This window comes from Pseudophryne corroboree, chromosome 5, assembly GCF_028390025.1.
Source record: "Pseudophryne corroboree isolate aPseCor3 chromosome 5, aPseCor3.hap2, whole genome shotgun sequence".
In the NCBI taxonomy this organism is placed as follows: Eukaryota; Metazoa; Chordata; class Amphibia; order Anura; family Myobatrachidae; genus Pseudophryne; species Pseudophryne corroboree.
Window position 1 is genome coordinate 328,673,614 of NC_086448.1, and position 26,637 is coordinate 328,700,250.

Below are 26,637 nucleotides of genomic sequence, written 5' to 3' on the forward strand. Positions count from 1 at the left end.
AAGAATTTTTTATTTTATTTTTACTGACTACAATAATATGGAGAGATCAGTGCATGTTTTTCAGTTGGAAGGGGTGTTGAAAGTGTAAAAAATCCTGAAAAAAATAGCGTGGGGTCCCCCCTTCTAAGCATAACCAGCCTCGTGCTCTTTGAGCCGGTCCTGGTTGTAAAAATACGGGGGGGAAATTGACACGGGTTCCCCCATATTTTAACAACCGGCACTGGGCTCTGCGCCTGGTCCTGGTGCAAAAAATACGGGGGATAAAACACGTAAGGGTCCCCCGTATTTTTAACACCAGCACTGGGCTACACTAGTCAGAGAGATAATGCCACAGCCGGGGGACACTTTTATATAGGTCCCTGCGGCCCTGGCATTAAATCACCAACTAGTCACTCCTGGCCGGGGTACCCTGGAGGAGTGGGGACCCCTTAAATCAAGTGGTCCCCCCCTCTATCCACCCAAGGGCCAGGGGTGAAGCCCGAGGCTGCCCCCCCCCCCCCCATCTAAGGGCGGCAAATGGGGGGCTGATAGCCTTTTGTGTAAAAAAAAAATATTGTTTTTTGCAGCAGAACCACAAGTCCCAGCAAGCCTCCCCCGCAAGCTGGTACTTGGAGAACCACAAGTTCCAGCATGCAGGGGGGGAAACGGGCCCGCTGGTACCTGTAGTTCTACTACAAAAAAAATACCCCCCAAAAAACACAACGCACACACCGTGACAGTATAACTTTATTACATACATGTACACCTACATACACACTTACTTACCTATGTTGACACGAAGCAGTCGGTCCTCTTCTCCAGTAGAATCCAGGAGTACCTGTAAATAAAATTTTCTCATACGTCCTAGAGCAGAGGTTCTCAAACTCGGTCCTCAGGACCCCACACAGTGCATGTTTTTGCAGGTAACCCAGCAGGTGCACAGGTGTATAAATTACTCACTGACACATTTTAAAAGGCCCACAGGTGCAGCTAATTATTTCACTTGCGATTCTGTGAGGAGACATGCAAAACATGCAGTGTGTGGGGTCCTGAGGACCGAGTTTGAGAACCTATGTCCTAGAGGATGCTGGGGTTCCAAAAGGACCATGGGGTATAGATGGTATCCGCAGGAGACATGGGCACACTATAAGACTTTGAATGGGTGAGACTTCAGTTAGACTCGGTGCCCAGAGGAGACTGGACACACACTAGGGGAGCTCTCCTGAGTTTCTCTGAAAAGACTTTATGTTGGGTTTATTATTTTCAGGGAGACCTGCTGGCTACAGGCTCCCTGCATCGTGGGAGTGAGGGGAGAGAGGCAGACCTACTTCTTCTGAGTTCAAGGGCTCTGCTTCTTAGGCTACTGGACACCATTAGCTCCAGAGGGTCTGATCACTTGGTTCGCCTAGCTGCTCGTTCCCGGAGCCGCGCCGTCAACCCCCTCACAAAGCCAGAAGAAAGAAGCCGGGTGAGTATTAGAAGAACAGAAGACTTCAGTGACGGCAGAAGACTTCAGAGTCTCAGAGGTAACGCGCAGCGGTCGCGTTGCGCACCATTGCTCCAACATACAAGCGGCACTACAAGGGTGCAGGGCGGGGGGGGGGGGGGGCGCCCTGGGCAGCAATATACCTCACAATATAAGGCTGGCAAAGATGTATACAGTGCATAGGCACTGTATACGAACCCCCGCCAGTATAAAAAGATAGCTGGGCTGAAGCGCACCAAGAAGGGGGCGTGGCTTAGTCCTCAGAACTCTATACAGCGCCATTTTCTCCTCACAGAGATGCTGGGCCCGCCAAAACACTGTTAAACACCTAACAGTGTAAAACGGGGGGGGGGGGGGGGGGGGGGCACAGTTATGTAGTGCAATACAGGTTCTACCATGAGGCACTATAGATATTTGTATATAATGTGCGTTTATACAAGGAGTTGGAAAGAGTTTTCTGTGGTTTCCCTGTCAGAAATCTGCCCATGTTAGCAATGTTGGTGGGTGTGTAGTACACGTGTGTCGACATGTGTGAGTGATCTACCACAAACAGATATGGGTATCCCTCTGTCGGCATTGCCGACTCCAGATGGTACTTGATTCATGAGATTAAGTGTCAGCATGTCAGTAGTGGTAAGCTTTGCCAAAGTAAGCACTGTTTGGGGAACACAGAAGTATGTGAGTGACCCTGTCGGCACCAACTATTATGACTGGGTGTATAATTATATATAAAACATATACATGTATGTATATATATATATGTATGGTACGTTGCAGTGAGCGGTAGCTCGAGCACAGACATGATAGTATTTGTGGGGGCGTCCTAGTGAAATTAGGTATATGTTTCCCTCAGATCCCTCGGGGTCACAAAAATGTTTTTTTTTGCCCAGTCACTACTCCCTGTTGTCGACACGAATACTATGTTCTATGTCGGCCATAATGTTTCCTGATTTGATCCACAACTTTGGCATTCAGTACATGTTCATACACGTTCAGAACACATAAATGTCACTAGGGACCCTGATGTTCCTGACAGATTTTATATATATATATATATATATATATATATATATATATATATATCTATATATATATCTATCTATCTATATATATATATATATATATATATATATATATGAGATGTATATATAGATATATGTGTAAATATGTGTATTTAAATGTGTACATTTATATTACAATTTATTCTGAATGCTGAAGTAAAGTTATTCCTTCTCATGTGCTGATCGCTCTGTTGATGAAGCTCTAGGTCAGCCGTGACAAGATGGTCTCGAATCCTCACGAGGAGTCCGAGTGTTTATTCTTCTCCCGCCGTGGATAGAATAAAGTGCATGCCTACCCCTGGTCTACACGGGGCCCAGTCACCAAGGATCGTATACAAGAAGCTAAGTTATAATTTTAATTATATGCTTTGATGATATTTGCAGTACATACGCATGGGGGTGTGCTTGTATTCAAAGATGGTCGGTTACCTTGTTATCCGATATAATTGCCCTGGGGAGAAATGGGATATTCCTTGGGTCTTATCTTGAACATTGCAGCATGCTGCCGTGCGACTACAAGAGGTATGCACTGACCCCGAGAAATACTGGAGTATCTTCCCTATGAAGGGATAATCTGGTTTGGGGATGGTTTGGTTAAGTTGATCTCGCAGATACCACTGGTAAGTCTACCGTCCTGAGCTATGTTCCCTCACAACGGTTGGTGACGCATTTTTTGTAGGATGCAGTCATTTTGACTGGTTGGATACCGTTTTGTTTTCTCCTTCTTTGCAGGTAGAGGAAGGTGAAAAGGTAAGAGGTCTGCAGCCTTTTCAAGTTCGCAGAAGCAGATATCGTCCTCTGTTTCTACCACATCCACCGCAGATCGCTGGGTCTATCTTGCTGGAGCCCACACCGGTGGGAAATCGTCTAATACTCCTCAGTCAGTCCTGGAATGGACTTGACACAGTGAGTTAAGAATACAGTCCAAAGGGGGACGTACTTGAGTTTCCAGATGATTCCCCTCGCTGATTTTTAGAATAGATCTTACCGATTCTCCTCTGGACGGGGAGGTAGTATGCGACGCCATTCAAGGGTTTGTTCAGTATCAGGACATTGTCCTGCTGTCCCTGCAACATAAAAACAAAAAAAAAAGGAATAAGCTGTTATTCAGGCTTTTTCGTGCTTCTGAGACCGGACAGCTCGGTCAGAACAATCCCAAAATGATTTCTTCTTAAGAAGTTGAACTACAAGTTGGAATCTCTCAGGGCAGGGATTTCCGACCTGTAAAAGAAGAAAGAGGGTTTAAATGCGGTGTCATCTGCATTTAGCTTACCTGTTTTTGCTATTCAGGATTGTCATTGCCATTTCACCAGAGTGAGGGTGGTATGATGGTTTCCTTCTATAGTAAGAGCCATTATTTTTCTGTACTGGGACGCTCTCCTGACTGCGGTGAGGTCAAGAAACAAATTGTACAATTTGTTGTTTCTCTCTGACAGTTCTTCAACACAAAGAATCACTGTTGATTCCCACGACGCAGAGGTCGGAGTTGGCAATAAGTTTTTAGATACTGATCGGTTAAGAGTTTGTTTTTCCTGTGGAAAGAGATCTGATGATCCAGAGTCGGATCAGGTTTGCAACAGTGTAAACCAGTCGATACCTTCCATTGATGCGGAAGATGGTTGCGGCCTACAAGGCCATTCGGTGAGCAGGTCAAATGCCAAAGTTGTTTATGGGACCAGTTGGACATATGGTCCGGGTCTTACCTGCACATGTACCAGAAAATATTCCTATTTTCCCGGACCAGGATTTCTCTCCGGTGGTGGCTTCACAGTTCTCACATCCTAGAAAGACGATGGTCCGGGATCCAGAATTAGATCCTGGTGTCCATGGATACGAGTCTCCGAGCCTTGGGAGCAGTTTTTCTGAGGGAAGAATTTCCAAGGGGAAAGATCAAGCCGGGAAGCTTGCCTGCAATAAGCATTCTTGGATTAAGAGCTATTTACAACGGAACATCTGCTTCGTGTTCTGCCCGTCTTGATTCTGTCGGATGACTAAACAGCAGTGGCGTAAGTAAGCCACTAGGGCGGAATGAGGAGCAAAGCGGAAATGGTAGAAGCCACAAAAGTTTCCGATGAGCGGAAAGGCATGTAAACGCTCTATTAGAGGTCATCGTTCCGGGTGAAGACAACTGAGAAATAGACTTCCTCTGCAGACACGATCTCCATCCAGGAGAGTGGGGTCTTCATCAAGAAGTTCACAGAAGTGACAAGTCTTTGGGGAATTCCTCGATTAGACGTGAGGGCGTTTCGCCTCAACAAGAAACTTCAGAGATATTGTTCCAGGTCAAGGGACGCTCAAGCTATAGCAGTGGACCCCCTCGTGACACCTTGGGTGTTTCACTCGGTCTATGCATTCCCTCCATTTTCACTCTTTCCAAAGGTGATAACCATAAGAAAAACAAAGGTTCAGGTGATCCTCATTGTTCCGGTTTAGCCAAGGAGAGCTTGGTATCCAGATCTTCAAGCCTTACTCATGGAAGATCCCTGGCCTCTTCCTCTAAGAGTGGTCCTGTTACAGCAAGGACAGGGCGTGTACCAAGATTTACCGGTGCTGCGTTTGACGGCTTGGCGGTTAAACGCCATATCCTAGCCCGAAAGGGTATTGCCGGTGAAGTTTTTTCCACATTGCTTCAGGCTAGGAAAGACGTAACGGCGAAGCTTTACCACCGTATTTGGAGGAAGTATGCGTCTTGGTGTGAATCCAAGAAGGCTCCTACGGAAGAATTTCAGCAGGGTCGTTTTCTCCATTTTTTGTAATCAGGTGTGGATGCAGGCCAAAAGTTAGGCTCCATTACAGTGCAGGTTTCGGCCTTATCAATTTTCTTAAAAAAAAAAAAAATAAGAATGGGCAACCTTTATAGAAGTTCGGACTTTCGTGAAAGGAGTGCTGCACATCCAACCTCCATTTGTGCCCCCAGTGGCACCATGGAACCTTACTGTGTTGTTGCAGTTTCTTATGTCACACTGGTTGGAACCTTTACGAAAGGTAAAAATTTCTCACTTGGAAAGTGGTCATGCTATTGGCATTGGCGTCCGCAAGGCGGGTGTCGGATTTGGCGGCTTTGTCTCACGAGCCCTCTTTGATCTTGCTTGTGGATAAAGCAGAATTGAGAAATTGGCAACAATTTCTGCCTAATGTGGTTTTCTGCGTTTCACAGGAACCAGCCTATTGTGGTGCCTGGGGCTACTTAAGCCTTGGCTGATTCGAAGTCTCTTGATGTAGTCAGAGCTTTGAGTATTTATGTCGCCAGAACGGCTCAGATTGGGGAAACAGACGCTCTGTTTATCCTGTATGCTCCCAACAACTGTGGGGCCCCTGCTTCTAAGCAGGCTGTTACACGCTGGATCTGTGATACGATTCGGCATGCTCATTCTACGGCTTGCTGGCCGCTACCGAAGTCGGGGAAGTCCCATTCTACCAGGAAGGTGGGCTCTTCTTGGGGCAGATGCCCGTGAAATCTCGGCATTTCAACTTTGCCGAGCGGCTACTTGGTCGGGTTCAAACACTTTTCGTAAGTTCTACAAGTTTGATACCCTGGCAGGTTTGCTCAATCGGTGCTGCAGAGTTGTCCGCACTCTCCTGCCCGGTCTTGAGCTTTGGTATAAACCCCATGGTCCTTTTGGAACCCCAGCATCCTCTAGGACGTATGAGAAAATAGGATTTTAATACCTACCGGTAAATTCTTTTCTCTTAGTCCGTAGAGGATGCTGGGCGCCCGTCCCAGTGCGTACTGTATCTGCAGCTATTGGTTGTCGTTACACTCATGTGGTGTTTCTTTGCAGTTAAGTCTGTGGCTGCGGTTATTCGTGCCATGACATGCAATATGTGATTTATCGGTCATGATACACACAGGTTGTGTTACGTTTTCGGTCAGCATATTGCTGTATGGATTTTCCATGCCGTCAGCTGGTGTTCTATGGAATGCCACGTTCTGCGGGATGTTCGAGGTGTGAGCTGGTATGACACTCACCGTGTTTAAACTATAAATTCTTTCCTCGAAATGTCCGTCTCTCTGGGCACAGTTTTCTAACTGAAGTCTGGAGGAGGGGCATAGAGTCAGGAGCCAGTTCACACCCATTCAAAATTCTTATAGTGTGCCCATGTCTCCTGCGGATCCCGTCTATACCCCATGGCCCTCTTGGAACCCCAGCATCCTCTACGGACTAAGAGAGAAGGATTTACCGGTAGGTATTAAAATCCTATTATACTCACAAACAATCCAGTGTAGATCGGTCCTCTTCTTAAGTTTGCATTCCACGTACTTCGTAAAATAAAAAAAATAAAAACCCGAACCACGCACTGAAAAAGGCCCCATGTTTACACATGGGACCCCTTTCCCCGACTGGCGGGACCCCCTGTGACTGCTGTCAACGAGGGTCCCTTCAGCCAATCAGGGAGCACCACGTCATGGCACTTTCCTGATTGGCTGTGCGCGCCTGAACTGTCACTTAGGCGGCGCACTGGAGATACAATGTAGCGCATAGGCGCTCCATTATATCCAATGGTGGGAACTTTGCGCTCAGCGGTAGACCGCGAGTTTATGTGGGGTCGCTCTTGTGGTCTACCGCTGACCGCAAAGTTCCCACCATTGGATATAATGGAGCGCCTATGCGCTACATTGTATCTCCAGTGCGCCGCCTGAGTGACAGTTCAGGCGCGCACAGCCATTCAGGAGAGTGCCATGACGTGGCGCTTCCTGATTGGCTGAAGGGACCTTCTTTGACAGCAGTCACGAGGGGTCCCTCCAGTCGGGGAAAATGGTCCCATTTGTAAACATGGGACCCCTTTCAGTGCGTGGTTCGGGTTTTTCGTTTTTTTATTTTACCAAGTACGTGGATTACAAACTTAAGAAGAGGACCGATCTACACTGGATTGTTTGTGAGTATAATTTTATTTACAGGTACTCCTGGATTCTACTGGAGAAGAGGACCGACTGCTTCGTGTCAACATAGGTAAGTATGTGTGTATGTAGGTCTGCATGTATGTAATAAAGTTATACTGTCACAGTGTGTGCTTTGTGTTTTTTTTGGGGGTATTTTTTTGTAGTAGAACTACAGGTACCAGCGCCCCCCCCCCCCCCCTGCATGCTGGTACTTGTGGTTCTCCAAGTACCAGCTTGCGGGGGAGGCTTGCTGGGACTAGTGGTTCTGCTGCAAAAAACAATATTCTTTTTTTGACACAAAAGGCTATCAGACCCCCATTCACCGCCCTTGGATGGGGGGGACAGCCTCGGGCTTCACCCCTGGCCCTTGGTTGGCTGGAGGGGGGGACCCCTTGATTTAAAGGGTCCCCACTCCTCCAGGGTACCCCGACCAGGAGTGACTAGTTGGTGATTTAATGCCAGGGCCGCAGGGACCTATATAAAAGTGTCCCCCGGCTGTGGCATTATCTCTCTGACTAGTGGAGCCCAGTGCTGGTGTTAAAAATACGGGGGACCCCTACGTGTTTTGTCCCCCGTATTTTTTGCACCAGGACCAGGCGCAGAGCCCGGTGCCGGTTGTTAAAATATGGGGGAACCCGTGTCAATTTCCCTACCGTATTTTTACAACCAGGACCGGCTCAAAGAGCCCGAGGCTGGTTATGCTTAGGAGGGGGGACCCCACGCAATTTTTTTCAGGATTTATTCATCACTTTTGTCATGTCCATGAAGTCGAATCCAGGCCGCCCACTATTCGTCAATTGGTCCGTTTTTCGACAAGGGGACTGTCGAATCTGTTATTAATTGAATATGTCGAATTCTGGTCCCAGGTGGAGGGTTTCGCCTGTCGAATTGTGTCGAATCCAAAAACTGTCGAATTCACGCCGGAATTCGACCGCAATTGAATATACTCCTTAAAGGGGTACATTTAGTAAGAGATGCTTTTCAAAGCCATCTCGTCTCTGCCAGTTTCAGCCAGTTAATGTAAAGGGGTAATAATGTTAAATACAAAACACACTTGGTTTTGTATTTAATATTATGGCTCCTTTAAATTCAGCTGCTGAGATTGCCATGGATGCTAGCCTTTGACTAGCACTATTTTGTAAAGTACCCTTTATTATTAAGTTAGGTAGTTTTGTCACTAATACCCCTTTTTCCACCTGTGTACCGGGTCCGATCCAGGATGTTTAACCTGGCTACAACCCGCGTCGGCCCGCCATTTCCACTGCACTTCAGCACGGGTTATTCCCGGGTTGGATCTGTTTCCACTTAACCCGGGTAATCTCTGTAAAAGTTATTGATGTCACTCGTTACTCGGGTCTGAAAACACGGTAATGACCGTTTCTACTGCACAATTATACCCGGGTTATTACCGTGTTACCGTGTTCAACCCAGTTTGCTACCCTGGTAGGATACCCTGCTACCCTGGCAGGGTCACTCAACCCGTGTTGAACCGTTTCCACTTACTAAAAACCCGTTTTGATGCGCTCCCCAGTGCAAAAACACAGGTAAATTTAGCTAGTGGAAAAGGGGTATCGTGATTAGAACAGTGTTAAGCATTTCATTGTCCATTAAGCTTCTCTTGTAAGGTACAATTATTTCACTTCCAATCGACTTTCCTTAATGCTAAAATTGTGCACTCGTTACGCCTACCATTAATTATTATTTTAATCAGGTTCTGCAGTCTACTACTCAATCTCTATACATGGCATGGACTTTAAATAACTTCATAAAACAGCAGATGCAGCAACTGGGCTTCCTTTGATTGGGGAGTTGATTGGATTTGCCTGGCCCCCTGATCATTACAAACAGCATTGAAAATTATTGCCCAGGTTTTACATGCTGAAGTGCTATGCACTACATTAACTTCAATGATTGTGAGATAAAAATCTGTACCATTACTGTTGTATTTCATTTCCTAAAAGCATTACACAATTACATCCAGTTATGAAGCTTTGTATATTTTTGTCATTATGCTCAGTTGTTTTCAAAGCTTTAATAATCACCTTTAGATTTCTCTAACGTCCTAGAGGATGCTGGGGACTCCGTAAGGACCATGAGGATTAGACGGGCTCCGCATGAGATAGGGCACTTTAAGAAAGCTTTGGATTCTGGGTGTGCACTGGCTCCTCCCTCTATGTCCCTCCTCCAGACCTCAGTTTTTACACTGTGCCCAGAGGAAGATGGGTGCACTGCAGGGAGCTCTCCTGAGTTCTTTGCATTAGAAAGCATTTTTGTTTGGATTTTTCTATTTTTACAGGGAGCACTGCTGGCAACAGGCTCCCTGCATCGAGGGACTGGGGAGAGAGGAGCAGACCTACTTAAATGATAGGATCTGCTTCCTCGGCTACTGGACACCATTAGCTCCAGAGGGGGCGTCCACCCCCGGAGTCACGCCGCCGTTCTCCTCACAGAGCCAGAAGAACAGAAGCAAGAAGACGTCTCAGGCGGCAGAAGCCTTCAGCGGCTTCACTGAGGTAACGCACAGCACCGCAGCTGTGCGTCATTGCTCCACACACCTCACACACTCCGGTCACTGTATGGATGCGCCCTGGGCAGCAATAATAACACCTCAAAACATGGCAAAAAGATATATACATGTACAGCTGGGCACTGTACATGTATATAAAAGAGCCCCACCATTTTTACACAAATTTGAGCGGGACCGAAGCCCGCCGCCGAGGGGGCGGGGCTTCTCCCTCAGCACTCACAAGCGCCATTTTTCTCTCCACAGAACGCTGATAGGAAGCTCCCCGGACTCTCCCCTGCTTACACACGGTGAAGGGGTGTTTAAAAGAGAGGGGGGGCACATAATTGGCGGATAAGATATTATACAGCGCTGCTGGGGAAAAACATTTTGTGTTGGTCTCCAGGGTCATTGCGCTGGGGTGTGTGCTGGCATACTCTCTCTGTCTCTCCAAAGGGCCTTAAAGGGGATACTGTCTTCAGAAAAGAGTTTCCCTGTGTGTATGAAGTGTGTCAGTACGTGTGTCGACATGTTTGACGAGGAAGGCTCGCTTAATGTGGAGGGGGAGTGTAAGAATGTCAGGTCGCCGTCGGCAACCCCGACACCTGACTGGGTGGATATGCTGATTGTCTTAAATGCAAATGTGAATCTCCTGCATAAAAGGTTAGACAAGGCTGAGGCTAGGGATCAGTCAGGTAGCCAGACTGTGCCTGTCCCTGTGGCGCCAGGACCTTCAGGGTCTCAAAAGCGCCCCATATCCCAGGTCGCTGACACAGATACCGACACAGATACTGACTCTAGTGTCGACTATGAGGATGCAAAATTACAGCCGAAGGTGGCAAAGGGTATTCGATACATGATTATTGCCATAAAAGAGGTTTTGCATATCACTGAGGAACCCCCTGTCCCTGACACGAGGGTTCACATGTATAAAGGGAAAAAGCCTGAGGTCACGTTTCCGTCCTCATTTGAGCTAAGCGAATTGTGCGAAAAGTCTTGGGAGTCTCCGGATAGGAGACTACATGTTCCCAAAAGGATTCTTATGGCATATCCTTTTCCACAGAAGGATAGGATACGATGGGAATCTTCGCCTAAAGTAGACAAGGCACTGACACGCTTATCCAAGAAGGTGGCACTGCCTTCTCCAGATACTGCTTCCCTCAAGGATCCTGCTGATCGCAAGCAGGAAATTACCATGAAGCACATTTACACACATTCAGGGACTATCGTTAGACCGGCCATGGCGTCGGCCTGGGTTTGTAGTGCTGTCGTGGCATGGGCAGACTCCTTATCTACGGAGATTGACACCTTAGATATGGATACCATTCTAATGACCATTGAGCATATCAGAGATGCTGCCTTGTATATGAGGGATGCTCAGAGAGACATTTGTTTACTAAGCTCCAGAATAAACGCTATGTCTATTTCTGCTAGGCGACTCTTGTGGACCCGACAGTGGACGGGAGATGCCGACTCAAAGCGGCATATGGAGTCATTGCCTTACAAGGGGGAGGAGTTGTTTGGAGAAGGCCTCTCGGACCTTGTCTCTACTGCTACGGCCGGTAAATAGAATTTTTTACCTTATATTCCCCCGCAGCATGCTAAGAAGGTACCGCATTATCAAATGCAGTCCTTTCGTTCCAATAAAAGCAAGAAGGTACGAGGATCGTCCTTTGTTGCCAGATGTAAAGGCAAGGAAAAAAGGCTGCACTCTGCTAGTTCCCAAGAGCAGAAGTCCTCCCCTACTTCCGCAAAGTCCACCACATGACGCTGGGACTTTCCGGGGGGGGGGGGTCAGATCAAGTGGGGGGCACGTCTTCGCCTGTTCAGCCACGTCTGGGTTCTCTCACAGGTGTATCCCTGGGCAATAGAGATTGTTTCCCAGGGATACAGACTGGAATTCAAAGACATGCCTCCTTGCCGGTTTTTCAAATCGGCTCTGCCGGCTTCCCCGTCGGAGAGGGAGCTGGTGTTAGCTGCAATTCACAAATTGTACATTCAACAGGTGATAGTCAAAGTTCCTCATCTCCAGCAAGGAGAGGGTTATTATTCATCCCTGTTTGTGGTACCGAAACCAGACGGTTCGGTCAGACCCATTTTAAATCTGAAATCCCTGAACCTGTACTTGAAGAGGTTCAAGTTCAAAATGGAGTCGCTCAGAGCGGTCATCGCCAGCCTGGAGGGAGGGGATTGGATGGTGTCCCTGGACATAAAGGATGCGTACCTTCATGTTCCGATTTTCCCTCCTCACCAGGCGTTCCTGAGATTTGCAGTACAGGACTGTCACTACCAATTTCAGACGTTGCCGTTTGGTCTTTCCACGGCCCCGAGAATTTTCACCAAGGTAATGGCGGAAATGATGGTGCTCCTGCGCAGGCAGGGCGTCACAATTATCCCGTACTTGGACGATCTCCTCATAAAGGCGAGATCTCGGGAGAAGTTGCTGGACAGCGTGTCTCTGTCCGTGAAGACGTTTGCCGAGGCACGGCTGGATTCTCAATTTACCGAAATCCCAGCTACGCGTCTGCCCTTTTTGGGCCTGATTCTAGACACAGACCAAAAAAGAGTTTTTCTTCCAGTGGAGAAGGCTCATGAGCTCGTAGCTCTGGTCAGGAACCTATTGAAGCCAAAAAAGGTTTCAGTGCATCATTGCACGAGGGTTCTGGGGAAGATGGTGGCTTCATACGAGGCCATCCCCTTCGAAAGGTTCCATGCAAGGACCTTTCAATGGGACCTATTGGACAAATGGTTCGGGTCCCATCTACACATGCAAAAACGGATCACCCTGTCTCCCAGGGCCAGGGTGTCTCTCCTGTGGTGGCTGCACAGTGCTCACCTCCTGGAGGGTCGCAGGTTCGGCATTCAGGACTGGGTCCTGGTGACCACGGACGCGAGCCTCCGAGGTTGGGGAGCTGTCGCACTAGGAAGAAATTTCCAGGGTCTCTGGTCAAGCCTAGAGACTGGTCTCCACATCAATGTCCTGGAGTTGAGGGCCATATACAACGCCCTACGCCAAGCGGAGGAATGGCTTCGGAACAAACCGGTTCTGATTCAGTCAGACAATGTCACGGCAGTGGCTCATGTAAACCGCCAAGGCGGTACAAGGAGCAGAGTGGCCATGGCAGAGGCGACCAGGATTCTACGCTGGGCGGAAGGCCATGTAAGCGCACTATCAGCAGTGTTCATCCCGGGGGTGGACAACTGGGAGGCGGACTTTCTCAGCAGGCACGACCTGCATCCGGGAGAGTGGGGACTTCATCAAGAAGTCTTCACACAGATCACGGATCGGTGGGGACTGCCTCAGATAGACATGATGGCGTCCCGCCTCAACAAAAAGCTAAAGAGGTATTGCGCCAGGTCAAGAGACCCTCAGGCTTTTGCGGTAGACGCTCTGGTGACACCTTGGGTGTTCAGATCGGTCTATGTGTTTCCTCCTTTACCTCTCATTCCCAAGGTGTTAAGGATAATAAGAATAAGAAGGGTCAGAACAATCCTCATTGTTCCAGATTGGCCAAGGAGGACTTGGTATCCGGATCTGCAAGAGTTGCTCACAGAAGATCTGTGGCCTCTTCCTCTAAGGCAGGACCTGCTGCAGCAGGGACCCTGTCTGTTCCAAGACTTAACGCGGCTGCGTTTGATGGCATGGCGGTTGAACGCCGGATCCTAGCGGAAAAAGGAATTCCGGAGGAGGTCATTCCTACCCTGATCAAGGCTAGGAAGAACGTGACGTCGAAACATTATCACCGTATATGGCGAAAATATGTTTCTTGGTGTGAGGCCAGAACTGCTCCTACGGAGGAGTTCCAGTTGGGCCGTCTGCTTCACTTCCTTCAAACGGGAGTGAATTTGGGCCTAAAATTAGGGTCCATAAAGGTTCAAATTTCGGCCTTATCAATTTTCTTTCAAAGAGAATTGGCTTCTCTTCCTGAAGTACAGACTTTTGTGAAGGGCGTGCTGCATATTCAGCCTCCCTTTGTACCTCCGGTGGCGCCTTGGGACCTTAACGTGGTATTAAGTTTCCTCAAGTCACCTTGGTTTGAACCACTCAAAACAGTAGAGTTGAAATACCTCACTTGGAAAGTGGTCATGTTGTTGGCCTTAGCTTCTGCAAGGCGGGTTTCGGAATTGGCGGCTTTATCATATAAAAGCCCATACCTGATTTTTCATGTGGATAGGGCAGAGTTGAGGACTCGTCCTCAATTTCTGCCCAAGGTGGTCTCATCTTTTCATATGAACCAACCTATTGTCGTGCCTGTGGCTACACGGGACTTGGAGGATTCAGAGTCCCTGGATGTGGTCAGGGCTTTGAAGATTTATGTGACCAGAACGGCTAGGATCAGGAAGACCGAAGCTCTGTTTGTTCTGTATGCAGCCAACAAGGTTGGCGCTCCTGCTTCAAAGCAGACTATTGCTCGCTGGATCTGTAACACGATTCAGCAGGCGCATTCTTCGGCAGGATTGCCATTGCCTAAATCGGTTAAGGCCCATTCCACTAGGAAGGTGGGCTCTTCTTGGGCGGCTGCCCGAGGGGTCTCGGCACTACAACTGTGCCGAGCTGCTACTTGGTCGGGGTCAAACACCTTTGCAAAGTTCTATAAGTTTGATACCCTGGCTGAGGAGGACCTCCTGTTTGCTCAATCGGTGCTGCAGAGTCATCCGCACTCTCCCGCCCGTTTGGGAGCTTTGGTATAATCCCCATGGTCCTTACGGAGTCCCCAGCATCCTCTAGGACGTTAGAGAAAATAAGATTTTACTTACCGGTAAATCTATTTCTCGTAGTCCTTAGAGGATGCTGGGCGCCCGTCCCAAGTGCGGACTTCTTCTGCAAGACTTGTATATAGTTATTGCTTACATAAGGGTTATGTTATAGTTGATCGGGTTTGAACCGAGGCTATGTTATTGTTCATACTGTTAACTGGGTAGTTTATCACAAGTTATACGGTGTGATTGGTGTGGCTGGTATGAATCTTGCCCTTAGATTTACAAAAATCCTTTCCTCGTATTGTTCATCTCCTCTGGACACAGTTTCTCTAACTGAGGTCTGGAGGAGGGACATAGAGGGAGGAGCCAGTGCACACCCAGAATCCAAAGCTTTCTTAAAGTGCCCTATCTCCTGCGGAGCCTGTCTAATCCCCATGGTCCTTACGGAGTCCCCAGCATCCTCTACGGACTACGAGAAATAGATTTACCGGTAAGTAAAATCTTATTTTTTGCTTCATGTGGTTAGTTTTCTAATTTTACTATCATTAAAGCTGTCGTGCCTTAAACATGTCCGCTGTTTGGGGAATGTGACTCTCTGCTTATGTATGTGTACTTAGAGGGGGGAATTCAACTGCTGCCACTAGATAGCACCCGTCAGAGTAATTGAATTGTTGCTCTGTACGGGTGCGCATATCCGCTGGCTCCAACATTACTTCTTGCAGCCCCCCATGCTAGCAAGAAGAAATGTGCAGAAAGTGACCCGTTTGGGCACCAAACATTACTCATTGCATCATGCCCAACGCTTTGGTCAGGTTTAGCCATTTTGCACTTCTAAATACGGTCTATCTGGGCGTGGTCAGTGCAACCCCTCTAAAAAAAACCAATTCAATTGCGCTCTCCGATCTCCCATCACTTTAGATGGGAGATAGTTCTTGCATACACAATTAATTCTCCCCCAGAGAGCCACAAGTGCCAGCATGCCCTGTCAGACAGGCCCAGCTGGCACATGCAGTGCACCATTTATAGTAAATATTAAAATAAAATAGTACACACACATACTTAATTTAAAAACATCTTTATTAAATAACACCCCCAGACCACTTGGTTATCAATTTATTACTTAAAGTGTCTTAATGGATAAGTTCTCTTTCAGCATACCATGTAAGCATCAAAAGGTAATTGGCAAAACAAAAAAAAGCTGCTATTTTTTCCTAGAGGAGTCCAATGTGAATGAGAAATCACTCGCAGACACTGTCATTGTAATCAGTGGTGCCGCTTTGGTCAGCCAGTGGGGCATCTGACCACCACACTTTCTATGCTTCCACCAACACCGACTGGTCAAGACCAGTGCTGCTTAGTGAAAAAACAGATGGACTCCACGTCCTTTGCACCCTTGTTTTTTTTTTTGTTTTTTTTACCACCAGTCTAGGCTTAAAAGTCAGAGGCTGGTTATTTATATATTCATTTTTAGCTTTTTCATATTGGTGTCTGCACAGATTTGTCCAGTGCTTGAAAACAGCAGCAGATTAACGGTATTTCAGATGTGTCCTCAAACATTTAGCCTCGATACGCTGTGCACCATGAAATGCCTGGCATGAGAGAGCCGGTAGTTCTCGGGCATCTCTGCTAATGTCTGTCATCTTTTTGTGCCGAAAACTGTGGCTGTATCTGCATATGAAATGCTACATTACGTTTTCCAGAAAAACACTGTAATGTAACATTCTGTATGCAGATGCCGTCACATTCGCACCCAGAATACAGCATGCCGTAGATCATTTTAATCAGCAGTCTGCTTGTGCGTCTTATTTGCATAGCGATGCAAAGAAGACTCAGATTTGTGGAAAAATTAATAAAGACGCCTGGCGTTAGCAAATGCACTCACGACTAGGCGCAACTAGAAGGGCTGTTTAACGTGACTGCAGTAAGGATGTAGGAGGACAATCTGTATTTAGGCGAGTTTGTGACAGGATAAGGGCTTACAATCCAGGGTCTCAAAGGCGGTTTTCAAATGGCAGTCAAAACACATGCTTTGTAAATACAGGTTGAGTATCCCATATCCAAATTTTCCGAAATACGGAATATTCCGAAATACGGAATTTTTTGAGTGAGATAGTGAAACCTTTGTTTTCTGATGGCTCAATGTACAAAAACTTTGCTTAACACACAAAGTTATTAAAAATATTGTATTAAATTACCTTCAGGCTGTTTGTATAAGGTGTATATGAAACATAAATGAATTGTGTGAATGTACACACACTTTGTTTAATGCAAAAAGTTATAAAAAATATTGGCTAAAATATCTTCAGGCTGTGTGTATAAGGTGTATATGAAACATAAATGCATTCTGTGCTTAGACTTGGGTCCCATCACCATGATATCTCATTATGGTATGCAATTATTCCAAAATACGGAAAAATCCGATATCCAAAATACTTCTGGTCCCGAGCATTTTGGATAAGGGATACTCAACCTGTATTGTATTTTGCATCATCCAATAACAGTATTGTCCTTTAATGTTGAAATAATGGCAAATGCTTGTTCTGTGGTTGTTTTAGACAATGGGGGTAATTCCAAGTTGATCGCAGCAGGAAATTTTTTAGCAGTTGGGCAAAACCATGTGCACTGCAGGGGGGCAGATATAACATGTGCAGAGAGAGTTAGATTTGGGAGGGTTATTTTGTTTCTGTGCAGGATAAATACTGGCTGCTTTATTTTTACACTGCAATTTAGATTTCAGATTGAACTCACCACACACAAAACTATCTCTCTCTGCACATGTTATATCTGCCCCCCCTGCAGTGCACATGGTTTTGCCCAACTGCTAAAAAATTTCCTGCTGCGATCAACTTGGAATTACCCCCAATATGTACAGTAAATCAGTCAAACTATATGGGTAATAGCTGTAAATAAAAAGATACAAAACGTATTGACATATTAAGTATTTTTATTAAGTAAGGGTCAAATGATGGATCATGTGTAGGCTGCAGGTGCATTTTAACCTTCATTTCTTTGATAAAATGCAATTTAATTATAGTATGTCCCTGTTTTCGATAAATACAGAAATTATATTTTCTTCTGTATTCATTTGCACAGTAAGAGATATATTCTTTTGTGTAACTACAATGGGTGAGCAAATCCTGCAATATGGTAAAATACGACATTGGCAAAAGATAGAAAAAAAAAAAAAAAAAAACTACTTGGCAAATGTATAAAGGACATTATTAGAGAGTAATGCTTGTTTATCCAATCCTTTTCTCCACGCAGGTGATCCTGGCCAGCTGGTTCCGCATTTTTACATCAACAATGAAGTTTGTTGGCATAGACACCAAAATCTGCTGGACAGTGAATCGGGGGAATGATCTAAGTCCTGTAGAAAGCTGTGAAGGCAAGTTAAATACAGTTTCCAGGGCAACATCCGCAATGAGGGAATCCAGTGTCTCAAAAGTGTAAACATCAATAAAACATATTTTCTCACAAAAAAGAAAAGAAAAGACTCTTAAACCATGATTAACCTATGATTAAAAATGACCGCAATGTGTCATGCAATGGAATTTATGCCATAGCGGTGATCCATTCACCTTCCCAGGCTTTTTCTAAGTTGTGTTATAGAATAGTATATAGCGGGGACTTTTCTGTACTATGGGCCTGACTCGGATGTATGCTAATGCGGTGTGCGCAGCAACTGTGCGACGTAATGCAAGTACCACAGCCGCCGGGATTTGTTTTGAGTGTCGCTCGTTGATCAGCAGTGATCACGCTGAGCCGAAAAAAAGTGGGTCCCCGGGACCCCTCACTTTTAAAAATTTGGGTCCTACCTGTCCTATTCTGGGTCCCTTAGGAATTAAGTTTCTTTTCGCTTACGTCCTAGAGGATGCTGGGGTCCACATTAGTACCATGGGGTATAGACTGGTCCACCAGGAGCCATTGGCACTTTAAGAGTTTGAGAGTGTGGGCTGGCTCCTCCCTCTATGCCCCTCCTACGAGACTCAGTTTCGAAAATGTGCCCGGAGGAGCCAGTCACAGCTAGGGGAGCTCTACAGAGCTTCTTTAGAAAAAGTTTTTTTTTTTTTTTTTTTAGAGTTTGTTATTTTACAGGGAGGCTTCTGGCAACAGCCTCCCTGCTTCGTGGGACTAAGGGGGGGGGAGTAGTGTCCGCCCTGCGGGGTCTGAGCCACTATCTCCGCTGACAGGACACTGAGCTTCTGAGGGGATCGATTGTTCTCCGCCACAGGGGATCGCTCACCCCAGCAGCATGCCACCACCCCCTTACAGAGCCAGAAGATTGGTGGCGAGTGAGACACCGACCCCCCTAGCAAGCGGGGGGCCGGTGTGAAGATGGCGGCAACAGGGTATGGAGCGCAGTACTAACCGCTCCGGGGCTCATCGGTACATAGTGCGGCGCTGTGAGGGGCGCCCTGAGCCAGCGCCTACACCCTACACTGGTCACATACAGCCTGTCGGGGGCCCGGGATCTCTGCAAGCATAATTCCTCAGGCCAGTATAATCCTATGAAGAGCGGGAGACCGCTCCATTTTGGAGGCGGAGCTTCTCCTCAGAGCGGACCCAGCAGCGTTCAGCACCATTTTCCTGCCTGCACAACGCTGTCAGTGAAGAGCAAGTCCCTCCAGAACAACTCCAGCTATCTCTCACGGTACTACGGGGTTGTAGAAGGGGGAAAGGCTGTATACAGGCTGTGTAACCTATTAAGTTGCACAGTCAGCGCTGGTTGGGGGTCTCCCTTTACCTAAAAAGCACTGTGTGTGGGTTGGCTCCAATCTCTGTGTCTCTCTTGCCATTCTTGGGGGTGAAACTCTGTCTGCCCTCCCCTGTGTGTGTGTGGAGTGTCTGTGGTCTCCATTAAGCTATGTCCAGTGACTCTGTGTCATATGCTGCAGAGGATATGTCCTCTCAGGATGATCCCATTCCATGTAAACAGATACCAGCAAGGGAGCCTGAATGGTTATCCTCTATCAAATCTATGATTTCTCAGATTTCTACTAGGGTTGCACAGAATGAATCTGCAACTCAGGCTTTACAGAACTCTATGGCAGTCTGGCCCAGTTCTGTTACCTCAGGGTTCCCTGCTGTATGATCCCAAAAACTTGCTCTTGCACAGATTATGCAAGATGACACTGATACCGATTCTGACACTGAGACCGATTCTGACACTGAGGACGGTGATGGGGATGTGTTGAGGGGGACGGCATCTCTTGCAAAAGGGGTGCAGTTGATGATAGAGGCCATTAGGGATGTGTTGAATATTACTGATATAACACCTGTGCAGGTTTAGGAAGCTTACTTTACTGAAAATAAGAAAGCCCCGCTAACCTTCCCTGTGTCAAAATAATTAAATGCTGTTTTTGAAAAGGCATGGGAAAACCCTGAGAATAAATTCCAGATCCTGGTGGCATTTCCTTTCCCTGTGGAGGATAGAAACAAATGGGAAAACCCGCCCATTGTTGACGCATCTGTATCCAGACTCTCAAAAAAGGCTGGTTTTACCTGTTCCAGGATCCACTGCCTTGAAAGAGTCGTCTGATCGTAAAATTGATAATATGCTCAAATCCATGTATACGGCTTCAGGGGCTATATTACGTCCCACTATTGCCAGTGCTTGGATTGCCAAAGTTATAGTAAAGTGGTCAGGCACATTACTTGAAGATTTGAATACTATGGATAAATTTGATGTTGAATTGTTTGTGCGTAACATTCAGGATTCGGCAGGATTTCTGGTAGAATCCATGAAAGACCTGGGTTCCATGGCTGCAGGAATTTCTTCCATGTCTGTCTCAGCTCGTCGGGGACTGTGGCTGCGACAGTGGTCTGCCGATGCGGAATCCAGGAGAAGTGTGGAGACCCTACCCTACACAGGTCAGGCTCTCTTTGAGGATGCGTGGTTCTCCATGGCTTTGGTGGGAAAGTCACCTTTTCTTCCCTCAGCTGCACCTGCTACGAAGAAATCCTTTTCTTCAACTGCATCACAGCCCTTTCGGGCTGCCAAACAACGAAAGTCCAGACCGTCCAACACCTTCTTTAGGGGAGTCCGGCCCAAATCCAAGAAACCGGCTGCGGCAGGTTCCCAGGAACAGAAATCTGCTTCAGGTATGCCGAAGTCCTCCGCGTGACGGTGGACCACACGACCGGAGGTGGGGCCTGTGGGAGCGAGACTCAGGCTTTTCTGTCACGTGTTGGTGTCGTCCGGCCTAGATCCCTGGGTGCAAGATATCGTGTCCCAGGGGTACAGGCTGGAATTTCAAGATCTACCTCCTCAACGATTCTTCAAATCGGGCTTGCCAGCATTGCTGGCAGACAGGGCTGTCCTGCAGGCAGCCGTCCAGAAGTTGTTGGAGGCACAGGTTATTGTACCGGTCCCTCCTCATCTGCAAAACAAAGGTTACTATTCGAACCTTTTCGTGGTACTGAAACCGGATGGTTCGGTCGGGCCCATTCTGAACCTAAAATCGCTAAATCCCTTTCTGAAGGAGTTCAAGTTCAAAATGGAGTCTCTAAGGGCGGTGATTTCAAGTCTGGAAGAGGGGGAATTCCTGGTATCCCTAGACATCAAGGATGCGTACCTCCACATCCTGATTTGGGTGCCGCATCAGGCTTATCTCCGATTCGCACTGTTGGACTGTCACTATCAGTTCCAGGCTCTGCCATTTGGCCTCTCCACAGCACCGAGGGTTTTCAAGGTGATGGCGGAAATGATGGTTCTCCGCAGACAGGGGGTGAACATAATTCCATATCTGGACGATCTGCTGATAAAGGCAATCATCCAAGGAGAAGCGGTTACAGTCCATCCTTCTCACAACCCACTTGCTTAGGGAACACGTTTGGATCCTGAATCTTCCAAAATTAAATTTGGAACCAACCAGGAGATTGTCCTTCTGGGAATGATCCTCGACACGGAAGTGCAGAGGGTATTTCTTCCAGACGAAAGAGCATTGGTGATGCAAACAATGGTCTGGGATATCCTGAAGCCAGCCCGGGTGTCTGTTCATCAGTGCATTCGCCTTCTGGGAAAGATGGTGGCCTCTTACGAGGCTGTACAGTATGGGAGGTTTCATGCTTGGTCCTTCTAACTGGATCTCCTGGACAAGTGGTCGGGATCCCATCTACATATGCACCAGAGGATATGTCGGTCACCAAAGGCCTGGATTTCACTCCTCTGGTGACGGCAATTACTTCACCTTCTGGAGGGCCGCAGGTTCGGGATTCAGGACTGGATCCTTCTAACCATGGATGCAAATCTCCGAGGCTGGGGCGCAGTCACTCAAGGGGAGACCTTCCAAGGAAGGTGGTCAAGTCTGGAAGCCGGCCTGCCGATAAACATTCTAGAACTAAGAGCCGTCTACAACAATCTTCTCCAAGCGGCCCATCTTCTGAGAAATCGGGCCATTCAAGTGCAGTCAGACAGTGTAACAACAGTGGCTAACATCAACCGACAGGGCGGAACGAAGAGCAGAGCTGCGATGTCAGAGGTAACAAGAATCATCCTCTGGGCAAAAAAACACGCATTGGCGCTGTCAGCAATCTTCATTCTGGGAGTAGACAACTGGGAAGCGGACTTCTTCAGCAGAAACTATCTCCATCCAGGAAAGTGGGGACTCCATCCGTATATGTTCACGGAGGTAACAGATCTTTGGGGTGTACCTCAAATCGACATGATGGCCTCTCGTCTCAACATGAAGCTTTGGCGATATTGTTCCAGGTCGATGGACCAGCAAGCGGTGGCTGTGGATGCCCTAGTGACTCCGTGGGTTTTCCAGTCGGTGTACGTGTTTCCAACACTCCCACTCATTCCAAGAGTACTAAAGCTCATAAGGAGAACAAGGGTTCAAGCGATCCTCATTGCTCCAGACTGGCCAAGAAGGTCTTGGTACGCTGATCTTCTGGATCTACTGCTAGAAGAGCCGAGGCCTCTTCCTCTTCGGGAGGACCTGCTGCAGCAGGGGCCGTTCTCCTATCAAGACTTACCGTGGCTGCGTTTGACTGCATGGAGGTTGAACGCCAGATACTAGCTCGGATGGGCATTCCGAACAGGTTATTCCTACCCTGATACAGGCTAGGAAACGAGTTACGTCTAAACATTACCATCGTATTTGGAAAAACATATGTATCTTGGTGTGAGTCCAAGAAGTTTCCTACGGTGGAGTTTCAACTGGGATGTTTTCTCCTCTTCCTGCAAGCAGGTGTGGATATGGGCCTGAGGTTGGGATCCATAAAGGTCCAAATTTCATCCCTATCCATTTTCTTCCAGAAACAGTTGGCTGCCCTCCCTGAGGTTCAGACTTTTTTGAAGGGAGTTCTACCTATCCAACCTCCCTTTGTGCCGCCGACGGCACCCTGGGATCATAACGTGGTGTTGCAGTTCCTCCAGTCGGACTGGTTTTAGCCTCTACAGGAGGTTGAGGTCAAGTTTCTTACGTGGAAGGCTGTCACTTTGTTGGCCTTAGATTCTGCTAGACGTGTGTCGGAGTTGTGGGCTTTGTCCTGTAGAAGCCCATACTTGATCTTCCATGAAGATAGTGCTGAGCTTCGGACACGTCAGCAGTTTCTTACGAAGGTTGTGTCAGCATTTCATATCTACCAACCTATTGTGGTGCCAGTTGCTACTGACTCCTAAATTTCATCAAAGTCCTTGGATGTTGTAACGGCTCTGAAAATCGGAATCTCTGTTTGTCCTATATGATCCCAAGAAACTTGGGTGTCCTGCTTCTAAGCAGACAATCTCTTGCTGGATCAGGTTCACTATCCATCATGCCTATTCTGCGGCAGGATTGCCGTTTTCTACGTCTGTTAAGGCCCACTCTACTCGTAAGGTGGGTTCTTCCTGGGCGGCTGCCCGGGGTGTCTCGGCTTTACAGCTTTGCCGAGCGGCTACTTGGTCCTGGTCGAACTCGTTTGCAAAGTTCTACAAGTTCGATACTTTGGCCGCTGAGGACCTGAAGTTTGGTCAATCAGTTCTGCAGGAGCCTCTGCGCTCTCCCGTTCTGGGAGCTTTGGTACATCCCCATGGTACTAATGTGGACCCCAGCATCCTCTAGGACATAAGAGAAAATAGGATCTTGGTTACCTACCGGTAAATCTTTTTCTCGTAGTCCATAGAGGATGCTAGGCGCCTGCCCAGCACTTCGTTTTCCTGCTATCGTTTTTTGGTTCAGTACAACTTAGTTTTAGTTGAGTACTGCATTGTTACTTGGTAAGTAATGTTTCAGTGGTTGCTGCGTTTCAAGCTAGTTAGCTTGATGTACCTGTACCTTGTATGTGTGAGCTGGTGGGAATCTCGCCACTATCTGTGTAAAATCCTTCTCTCAAAGATGTCCATCTCCTCGGGCACATTTTCTAAACTGAGTCTGGTAGGAGGGGCATAGAGGGAGGAGCCAGCCCACACTCTCAAACTCTAAAAGTGCCAGTGGCTCCTGGTGGACCCGTCTATACCCCATGGTACTAATGTGGACCCCAGCATCCTCTACGGACTACGAGAAAAGGATTTACCGGTAGGTAACCAAAGTCCTTTTATTAATCTTATTAATGATTCCACTATAAAAACACATACTCGATTTGGACACTACAAAAGTGTAGCAGGAGGGGGAAGTGACAATGCTGCTGGGCTATGTAGCATACAGGACACTCTGCACAAGAGCTGTAACTAGACATTTTGGTGCCCTTGTGGCAGAAAGTGAATTGGTGCTCCCCCTGCCAAATTCTAAAGCATGGACAGTGCGCGCCGAAGGCGTGCAGCAAAAATTAAGGGGTGTGGCCACAAAATAGTGGCAATTCACATTACAACACACAGTAGTGCCGCTTATACACACTGCACCAGGTAGAGCCTCCTATACACACTGCGCCAGGTAGAGCATGTTATACACATTGCACCAGGTAGAGCATATTATACACATTGCACCAGGTAAAGAACGTTACACACATTGCACCAGGTAGAGAGCGTTATACACATTGCAACAGTAAGAGCACATTATACACATTGCACCAGGTAGAGCACGTTATTAACATTGCACCAGGAAAAGCACGTTATAAACATTGCACCAGGAAGAGCACATTACAAACATTGCACCAGGAAGAGCACGTTTTTACCATTGCACCAGGAAGAGCGCGTTATAAACATTACACCAGGTAGAGCGCGTTTGTCAAAGTCGGAAAAATATCATGCTACACGTTGCCATATATTCACCTCATGCGCGTGCCTGCTGCACGTGCACATTCTCTCCCGTGCGTGCGGATACTCGCAGCTGCGTGATGGCGCCTCCTCGGCCATGCGCTCGAGCGCGTGGTATGTGCATTTACGGTAGAGTTTGTGTGCGTCTAGCGGGCGACTCAATCGTTAAATAATAAAACCAAATAGTATGTTTTATAGATAATGTTCCCCTTAATAATGACTGTAAGTTTGTTTAATGTAAAGGGTCGCTGGACAGAGGAATTCCTCTTTGCATGGTACGAAGGGTCAGACAGGGTTTAAGCAGCTGTGTCTGGTACCTAACTAAAGAACATTTTATTAGAAACAATCCGGTGCTGGTTAGGTAAAGATTAATCGCTCCTGCGTATAGTTATGGCCATTAGTATTTTCTGGACATTTACTATATTTGCGATTCATTACCCATGCGGCGGGAATCTTCAGATTCCCTCCCACCTGAGCAGTTTGATATAGTCACAGCCCACCTGTTCAAACTAACCTATGACCTTTTGTTATGATGCGAGGAGACATTCCTGTGTCCAATGAACAATGAGATTATAGGTCCCTTTGTAGTGTACTGTACGCAGTGTATATAAGATCAGCCAGCCTGGGCAGCTCTCTCACTCTCCACAAACGGTTTTCATCTTGACTAACTTGGAGCTGGTACCAGAAGCTGCGCATCGATCGTTCCCAGTGTGTGTAAGTAATTCTCTGTAACCAACTTGTTCTCTGTTTGTATTGGCCATACTCTCTCTCTCTCTCTGTTATAGTATAGGATTGTGACGCTATTGTATATTTCTGTCTAGATATTCTGTTAGAATGATATGTTAGCATGTAGTGTATGACTTGTAAACTGTTTCCCCTTTTCGATATAACTAAAAGCTTGTTAGTAAAGGTGTTGGAACCTTAGCAAGGTATTGTGTGTTTATTATATTGCAGAGAGTAATAGGAGCGTCTCAAACGCTCAAGCAGCTTTAGCATTAACAAGGTTAAGCAGCGTTACATCGCTACAGTATTTCAGTACAAGGTTTACAGTATAAGAGTATCCTTTCTGTGTGTTACATTCAAGGTTTACTGATTGTCATCCCGTGAGCGTCTGCGCCGCTCGTGTTCTCCTCGTGGACTCGAGCGTCCGCTACGCTGGTAGCGTAGCATTACGGTAGTCGGCCGCCTATAGCGTGCTCGACACCACGCATTAAGCTGTGAGCGAGCGTGTCGCATGTGCGTCTCGATCACGGCCGAGCGTATGCTACGCTAAGTGCGTACCCTTGCGGTACCCCACACGCCAATTGCGTACTGAGTCTCTTACCCATTTATAGTGAATGTTATAAGATAAATAGTTAGCTTTATCAATTGGCGGCTCGTCCGTCCTCCACATATCCGCACTAGCGAACACACACTTTATCTGTCAGCAAGGGCGGGAAGGCAGTATCCCTTCGTATCGGGATACAGTAGTGCTGGCTAGATAAGCGTCTGTTTCGCTACGTTGAAGGAGTGCTGGTGGAATCCGGAACCGGAGGTAAGAACAATACGCTATTGTCTTTTAAAACTGTTTATTTCTGTTTTGCGTACGCACGCACGCACACACCTGTATTTCTTTTCATTTGTGTATTTTCACATATCACTTTACTGTTTGCCATTTCACAATTGATAATGTGCTGAGAAAGATTTGTTGCTATTGGTAGTTAAAAGTAATATTAATACGTTAAGGAATAATTTGTAAAACACGCGCAAGGCTTGCCTAAGATACAAGGAAGTTCGGTGTGGTGTTCAGTAGATGATTACAGTTAAAGATCATCTACATTGATATAAACGTGTTAATTGTATTTCTGT

The 26,637-nt window shown here is 47.0% G+C and overlaps 1 protein-coding gene across 2 annotated transcripts in view; it reads left to right on the forward strand.

The window, feature by feature from the left end:
* DPY19L1 (dpy-19 like C-mannosyltransferase 1) overlaps window positions 1–26,637 on the forward strand; it is a 595,286-nt gene that overhangs the window by 133,975 nt on the left and 434,674 nt on the right. For both annotated transcript variants that reach the window (XM_063922533.1, XM_063922534.1), the window contains exon 5: window positions 17,877–17,997. In XM_063922533.1, coding sequence (XP_063778603.1) covers window positions 17,877–17,997 — 121 coding nt within the window. The remainder of the gene's footprint in view (window positions 1–17,876; window positions 17,998–26,637) is intronic.